The 8,397-nt window shown below is 57.5% G+C and overlaps 2 protein-coding genes across 2 annotated transcripts in view; one reads left to right on the top strand and one right to left on the bottom strand.

Annotated features, from left to right (window-relative positions):
* Positions 1-8,397, top strand: part of LOC113213380 (Schwann cell myelin protein) — a gene marked incomplete in the record, with an annotated part of 223,765 nt that overhangs the window by 100,705 nt on the left and 114,663 nt on the right.
* On the bottom strand, positions 5,469-7,428 carry LOC113213385 (uncharacterized). Its single transcript, XM_026432433.2, has 5 exons — positions 7,243-7,428; positions 7,052-7,128; positions 6,629-6,959; positions 6,239-6,538; positions 5,469-6,051 (listed from the first exon to the last, which is right to left on the bottom strand). The coding sequence occupies exons 1-5, from the start codon at positions 7,372-7,374 to the stop codon at positions 5,509-5,511; spliced, it is 1,383 nt and encodes a 460-aa protein (XP_026288218.2). The 5' UTR covers positions 7,375-7,428; the 3' UTR covers positions 5,469-5,508.

Below are 8,397 nucleotides of genomic sequence, written 5' to 3'. Positions count from 1 at the left end.
GATCCATACAAACTTTCGCATAGTCACGGTTCAAACGAAAATTAGTATTGAATGACATCTAGTCGATATTCACGTCAGTTTTCAATGTACACATTGTGGTCGTTTGCTAATAATGAATTTATCACGCTTTACAACCACATCGTGCGGGAAACAAAACCGTGTGTTAATGTCGGTGGTTGTTGTAAATTGTAGCATTTCGTTTGCACGTGCTGAGCGCTTTGCGGCGTGAAAGGGAGGGGGGGGGGCTGGCCGGCGCGCAGAAATGCCTCGCAGAATGCTCCATTTGACTCCATTACAGCGCTGCAGCTCCCGGTCGCCGCCGGCCGCAGAGCATGTGAGCGCGCGGAAGAAACAACCCGCGCGTCGCGAGAGTTAATCCTGCAAAAGTTTGGGGCGCGACACGCTACAAAGCAAGGGACCGAGTATGTGAGTGTGTGTGTGTGTGTGTGTGTGTGTGTGTGTGTGCGTCTCGTGTGCGGGGCGCAGTGAGTGGCTGGCTCGGCGGCATAGCTCGACGCAGAGTGACTTGAGCCGCACACAATTAACTTACTCATGGTACGCTCGCGCACGCACGTGCACGCCCTCGCACACACTCACACACACACATTGACACACACACACACGTACGTCTGCGCAACACAACAAACGGCCCCGCTCTTTGCATTAGGCGGGGAAATGTGGAGGAGTTAAGGCGGGGCGAATGAACCCTTCTCGTGCGGATTGTGTGTCTGCGCAGATCAACTACGCACTACACATACGTCATGCCGCGCCGCGCTCTCTCTCTGTCTTACTTGGCGACCGGCTCTACCGCTGCCACGCGACTCGCTCCACAGGACCCGCGCCTTGCTGGTAAACGTGTCTCTTTTGAAGCACATGCGTCAGGCCATTTTGTTGATTGTGAAACGAAAACTGCCCTCTCAAGTCCTCTATCACCACCTACTCAGCCTTCCGTTTGCTTTGACTGTGAGTGAGGGAGGACTGCTTGCCCACCTTCGCTGTGCCCCTGCCCGCCACACACACCCCTTCCTCGGCGCCGCGCTTCACTTGACGCACGGTGGGGTGCTGACCCCGGTTTAGCAGCCGCCAAGGTCCTACAGTAGGTTGTGTCACTTGGGGTATCGTGCTCTCATTGGTTGACTGATCGTGACGTCAGCGTCAGTTCGCTCGCGCCAAATTTGAAAATAGCTGTCAACTCAATTTTATTTTAACAGTAATTAACCGAACGGACTATAAAAATATACTATCGGTGTGGCATAAACAAGGTGTGGGTGTACTTTGAATGATGAATTTCAACCGGATCGTTTGTTTGCGAACTGATATGTAACGGATAAGAGTCAACCTAACCTCTCATCCAATATGGCCGCCCTTCTCGCACCGGCTTCCGGCAGGTTCTGACAGATGTCATCCGTTTCATATCTAGCTACTGAACGACCATCCAAGTCCAAACGTGGTGCAATATCTCGGTAGGGGACAAAATAATGATATTCTCAACATTATTTTTCCTTAAAATAAATATTGTGAGTAAAATTGTGTGAACACTCGATCAGCTATTTGAACTACGGCGCGAGAGTACTGACGGTGACGTCACGATCCGCCAACCAATCAGAGCACGATACCCAAAGTGACACAACCTACTGTAGGACCTTGAGCAGCCGCGGCACGCTGACGGCGGAGCTCGCGGTGCCCAGCAGCAGCGCGGGCAGCTTTATCGCCTCCTGTTGGCTTGGCGTTTGCGACACGGATGCCCCTGGCCCCTGACGGGTACGCGCACATTATACGAATAGCATGCAGGGTTGTTTTTTGTTGTTTTTTTTTTTTTTTTGGGGGGGGGGGTGGTGCTAAATTGGTGCCATTTTTATTCTGCAGTTATTTCTCCACGGTGACAATCTGTCACGAATACTACTTTGCAATTGAAAAATAACGGTTTTTGTTGTAACAAACTTACATGCCAAAAGTGTCGTAGAACCACGACAAATTTTTCATTAGGTATTAGTGTAACAACCAAATACTTTGTTAAGTAGGTCTGAGAAAGTGTACGTTAAAAAATATCGATTGTCGACCGACTGATAGAGACCCACGCTGCCTTAATCCGTGCTCCACTTTCCGATATCTTTCCCCTCTACTGTAAAAGGGCTTTCTGTCAGCGATGCCTCATCTAAATCCCGCCCCTCCGTCCTCCCTATATGCATCCGAAATAAAACAAAAACAGGGAGAAAAGGAACACGAAGCGAAACTTCCGGCTTAACAAAACCCCGACCCCCGGCTGCGCGCGTGCGGACGACGGCGGCGGCTGGCCCCGCGGCTTCGGGCTCGAGGTCGACCGCAGCCGGTTTGGGGTTGGTTTTGGGCGCGCAGGGGGGGCCTCGGAGGGCGCGGGGGCCGCTGTGTACCGCGGTGCGGTGCGGCCGGGACTACCTCCCAGGGCAAACACGTACGCCTCGCGGGGGGCGGCGCGGGGGCCGCGGCGGTATCTGTGACGGGCCGTCCACCCCAATCAGGAGGATCCGACGGCCGCCAAACAAAACCCCCGCCCGCCACTCCCGCGCCACCTCATCTCCCGGCCTCCCCATCATCCCCCTCAATCCTTTTGCGTCTTTATTCTTTCTCTCCCACCTTCTTTTACTTCTCAGTCTCTCTCTCTCTCTCTCTCTCTCTCTCTCTTCGTCAGCGCGCCTTGCTCGCGGTACGCGCGCGCACGTGACGCCGCCGTGTCGAGCGGCACGTCACATCCGGTGTACCCCGCCGGCAGCGCGCCCCCCTCGCACACAACAGGGGTGGTGATGGGCTTGCACACGCCGCCTCTCTCCTGCGCGCCTTTCCGTCCCCGTTTGTGAAATGGCGATATGCGACAGTAGGAGACAGGCGCGGAGATGGGCTCAACAGGGGCGGGCGGGGGCGGGCCTGCCGGGGGGTAGGAAATGGAGAACGAGGCGCAGCAGCAGCAGCAGGGGTAAGAGGGGGTTCGGCCGCGCGCGCGCCCAGGGCCGTGCCCGCCTGCCGGGCAATCTCCTCTGGTCTTCGGTGAATAGGGTGGAAGGGGCAAAGAAAAGTGACGGACAAAGACGTGCCGGCGCCGTGTGGACGCCGTGGGGGCGCCGCGGGGGCGCCGCGCGGACCAGCGCCCCCCCCTCGGGGCCCGCTGAGGGTCAGCAGCGAGCCGCGGACCGCTTCTAATTGTGGCTGCTGCGGAGGCCCCACGGGGGCGCCGCCGGGGGTTGCCGGGGGCCGCGCGGCGGCGGCGGCGTAAGCCTGACGCGCTCTGCTGACGCGCTCTGTCGGACAATCGTGGTAAACATCAAAACACGACGCCCGGCTTTTGTGGAGAAGGGTCTCTTTTGTGCGGACACAACACGACGACAGACGGCTCGCTGTAAGGAGGGGGTCGGGGGGATGGAACTCGCCGCACCCCTCCGACAGCCCCTCCCTCCCTTCCCTCCCCCCTTTCTACCCCCCTTCAGCAGCGCGGTTGTTGCAGATGATCTAGCCTTGATACCACCCATCCCCTCTACCCCCATACCCCCCGCCCCCCTCTGTGCACACTCGCAAATCATGATGGTGGACCGACCCATCCTGTACCACCGCACCGCGCGGTACTGTACACCATGCATCCTCTTCAACGTCTACATCGAAACGTACTCCCCTGTGTGTGTCTCCGGACGGTCCGCGGCCCGCCCCAGGCCCGGGTGCCGCCCCCGCGCCCAGGACTGCAAACAGTGTGCTCGATACACATATTCAATAGCTCTCCCGCCCCGCCCCTCCACTCGGCCCCCTGTACTTGCAGCCACCTCCCCGTTTGATGGCACAATCGCACGCGTGTGTGCTATGGTCGACTGCAGGCCTCAAATTAGCGTGCGCCAGGAGAAGCGCGGTGGCCTGTGTGTCGCTCTGCACCGGCCGGCGCACAGAGGCCTGGGCCTTCGAGCTGCTCCTGCTGACACTGTTCAGTCTGCAGCACCTGCACTGAGCGTCCTTTTCACCTAAGAACAACCTGTTAGTACAGCCACAAACTTACAGGATTGGTATATCTCTTTGTTTTTCGAAGTTAAGCAATCTATATTTTGCAGACATTTTCAGCGTTTATTTGCACACTTTCGTGACTTCATTTGTACGAAATCATGCGGTTTTGCGCTCAAATTTGTTGAAAACGAAAATTAGCACGAACGTTTTCGCACAGAAACATACAAATACAGTTGTAGTGTAAGTACGAGTGGCTGTCGTTGTGCCTCTGCCCCGTGTGCTGTACTGTAAAGCTTACCCCCTCCCCGGCATGCGTGTCGGTTTTATCTCGTAAACGCGCCATTAGATTGCGCCGCGTGTGGCGCCGCTGCTCCTCTCCGCGAGTGCGTCCCGGAGGCTCGCGGGCCCACCCACTGCTCGTCACGTATTGTGAACCCTGCCGGGAAAAAACGAAAGGGGAGGCGGCGAGGGGTCGACCACTCAGATTTTCTGTATGGAATATTTGGAATATTTGTGGAATACTTTTGGAACATTTTTTGGAATACTTCAGCTTTAGGAACATTCGGAATATTTTTGGAAAACGTTTCAGTGTGTATGTGGAATATCCAAGTATGGTCCACCCCTCGGAAGACGGAAGCTGGAGACGGGCCCTTCCCAACCGCAATTTTCCACACTTAAGCTCTTTAGGTTTTGTGCCTGCAGCAGTGCGAAGAAATAATAACCCGCTGGTCCCTGGTCTACCCCGGCAGCGGCTCTGGCCACCCTGTGTGTGTGCACCCCTCTTCCTGGCCTGGCAGCCGTCAGCGCGCCGTCCACCGCAGGAGGGGCGTCGTCGCGGGGCGTGGCGGGGTGTGGCGGCTTGAGGGTGCGGCGGCGGGCGCTTGGCACGGAGGAGAGGGACGGCACGAAAACACCACTAACCTCCTCACTTTTACGGTGCCGCCGACACAGAATTAATCGCAGCACTTGGCGAGGTCGCCGGGGAGACGCTCCGCCTCGGCGCGACGCGGGGCGGGGCGGGGCGGGGGCGACGCCCGACCCGGCTGTGTTTGGCGTCCGGACGCCGAGTCCCCTCTGCGGCCGCGCCGCTGGATTGCGACCAGGTCCCGAGCTATGGACCTGTCGGCGCTGGGCGGCGCGGCGGGGGAAGAGCCAAAGTGCCCCCCCCCCCATCCCGCCTTGGCAACGCTCTGCTCTACCACGGGTGTGTCGGGTGGACCCAACGGCCTCGTCACGCCGTCGTGGATTCGCCGTGGAGAGCCTCGTCGAGACGTACATTACTAATCCGTGCGAGTATTAGACACTGCCAACACACTACCTGGTGTTCTTACTAAAGCGTGTACTTGCTGTGCCATATCTTGCCTGTACCAAGTGCACTGTTAAGTTTGCCTTTTACACCGTCGTTTCAGCTAGGTACGTTAGAGCTAAGTAAATCAACTTTCCGGTCTTTGAGGGTCGTTCCGGCTGCCTGTCCATTGTAAAGAACTGGAGCCACAAACGAAATGCGGTGCTGAGTTTAAACGGGGGGCAGCTCTTTATTGTCGGCCTCTGCTACAAGCTCTCCCACACCACGCGGTCGCACCGGCCGCACAGCACCTCGGCCGCGGGCAGCACGCACCGCACCTCGGCGCGCTGGCGGCTGCAGGCGGCCGGCTTGTGGCTGCACCTCACCCTCTGCAGCACGAGCCTCTGCAGCGCGCGCAGCCCGCACTCCGCCAGCAGCGCGTGCAGGTCGGCGCAGCTCTCCGGCCACGCGTCCTGCTCCGCCGCCGTGCCGACGGCCAGCTCCAGCACTCGCAGCGACTGGGCGTGCGCGCGCAGCAGGGAGCGCAGCGTGGGGCGCGGCAGGTCCGAGACGCGGAGGCGCTGCAGGCCGCCGTGCCCCGGCGGGAGCGCGGGTAGCTCGGGCGTGCCCACGGAGCCGTCGCACGTGAGGTGCAGCCCCCGCAGCCGCGGCATGGCGTGCACCGCCTCCAGGTGGATCCTCTGGGGTCGGGACACCTTCAGCTCCACCACCGTGGGCGCGGCGCAGCACAGCAGAGCCAGGCTCCACTCGGGGTCCATGTGGCAGCACACGTCGACGAGACGTTCCACCTGAAGCCAAGCAAAGGCCATGGTTACTACTCAATTTTCGTTGTAGTCGCGCATACTGTGCAGGTTGGAAAAACAAACCCGATTGTGTTTACTTTGCAAGCTATGTTTTATCAACGTTTGTCCCACAATGAAAGACTAGGTGATTGTTTTGAAGTACACTTACAGTTAGACGCCTCCCCAGACTCACCCCTGTTGCGCTTAGCAGTGCGGCCGCCTTCTCCTGCTTCATGTCGTTGGGCCCACTTTGGCTGACGTCCCTCACATCCAGCACACGCAGAAGGTTCCGCTCCTCCTTACGCCAACCGGTTGCTGGACATTCTCGTGATGCAGTTGGTGTGATCCGAGCTGAAGGCGGAGGTGCAGGACCCCCTGGTGCGACCCTTTGTGCAGAGGGTCGCTCTTCGGCTTTCGGTGGTGGACGCGCAGCTGCAGGCGGCTTCCGGGTTGCCAAAGAAGCACTCTCAGCTGGAGGTGCCGTGGGTTGCACCTGCAAGTCCGGGTTTTGTTGTGAGTGGCGCGCAATGGTGCAAACGGGCAGCTGAAAGTAGGCCTACCTGTCCAGCCTCCAGTCGCCTACCTCAGTGAGCGATGCCCTGACCGCCAACGCTACCCACAGGGCCTTCATGAGGGGATCATCCTTGTTCATCAGAGTCAGGGTCCCCGTCAACACTTTGTCCCCACCCTGCAGGGTTAGATTCCACGACTCGGTCGCCATCAGGGTGAGAGCCTGCAGGGCTTGCTCCCACTGGCATTGGTCCTGCAGGCCTTCAATCTGCCCAGCCGCCTGCGGCAGCACTCCCTGCAGCTGACGCGTCAGGGCTCTCTTGACGGGCAGGACATCGTGCTCGTCGTTCCAGCACCGGTGCGACGCGGCTTGGCGGCAGTCCGAGCACCAGCCGCGGAGGCCTCTGCCGTGGGACACAAACAGAGGGATCAAGGCGCAACTTGCAAGATGGTGCGCGCCGTGCGGTCCAAACGGAGCTGCAGAGGAAGCGCTCACCTTGCGGTGCCTTGTTCACCAATTAGTCGCAGCAGGTCAAAGTTTTTTGGGAGAGATGCGGGCAGCGCAGTGAAGACCTTTACATGAACAAAAGAGAGGAAGTCTTTTTGGCTCATTTGCACACAGGTCCTGTTCTTAAAGGGGAACGTTACTCTTGTGCGGCAGCGCCATCTCCGTTGCATCGGACTTACCGTGCGGCACATGGGGCATTCTTTTTTGTCGCTCCGCAACAGGCACTGCAGGCACACGGTGTGTCCGCACGGCACCATCTTAGGGCTGCGCTCCCCGTGGTTGTACTCCTCGAAACATATGCTGCAGTCCATGCTGGTGCGGCGCTGCTAGTTACCCGTTGACTGAGTGAGGTGGTCCCCGTTTGGCACGGATCAGCGATACGGACCGATAGCCAGAGATAGCGCTGGTGGGCTTATCTTTAACTTTCAGTTTGCACCGGCTGTTTGCACGCACGCGCCGGTGCAGGTGGATTTGCCTACTCGCAGGGGCCATAGGCGCTGTACGGGCAGAGGGTCCTGTACAAACTAATGGGGATGTACTTTTTTGTACATGTCGTATATGGAGTGATTCGTGCGTACTGATTTATGTACAAAAATGTGCTTAGTTATGTACTTTATTCATACAGAAATATGTTAAATTTTGTGCATCAACTGAAAAGGTATATTTTTTCGTTTAATTATGCATAAAATTATACACATTTATTTCTGATTACGTGCATGAATCCCTACGCGTACCAACAAATCACTACATATGACATGTACGATAAAGTACTTTTCCGACTTTTCCAGTTAGTGTGTAGGCGAACCCGCCCGCTCCGGCGCTGCATTTGGATCCTGCCTGTGAAAGAGAGGGAGAAAGGGAGGGGTGGGGGGAGAGAGACTGAGACTGTGTGGGTCAAGCCGCGACCACGCTGAGCTGAACTGTTGCACCGTTTAAACTTATGACATTTTGATGGGCCCAACGATACACGCTGAAGTTGAAGAAGCAATATAACTTTATACAACTTGTCGACAAGCTCTCACAGATCGATCGACACATGGCGGCGGAAAGCCGTGGGATAGTGAGAGGTGAATTTTAAGACATAACACCGATTTCTTGCCGTCCCTCTCTCCCCTCCTCTTTCCCCCTCTCCCCCTTCTCTCCCTCCTCCCCTTCTCTCTCCCCTTCTCTCTCCCCTTCTCTCTCCCCTTCTCTCTCCCCTTCTCTCTCCCCTTCTCTCTCCCCTTCTCTCTCCCCTTCTCTCTCCCCTTATCTCTCCCCTTATCTCTCCCCTTCTCTCTCCCCTTATCTCTCCCCTTCTCTCTCCCCTTCTCTCTCCCCTTCTCTCTCCCCTT

Source organism: Frankliniella occidentalis, unplaced genomic scaffold, assembly GCF_000697945.3.
Source record: "Frankliniella occidentalis isolate FOCC.00 unplaced genomic scaffold, Focc_3.1 Scaffold18, whole genome shotgun sequence".
Classification (NCBI taxonomy): Eukaryota; Metazoa; Arthropoda; class Insecta; order Thysanoptera; family Thripidae; genus Frankliniella; species Frankliniella occidentalis.
This window is presented reverse-complemented; position numbering and strand designations above follow the sequence as displayed.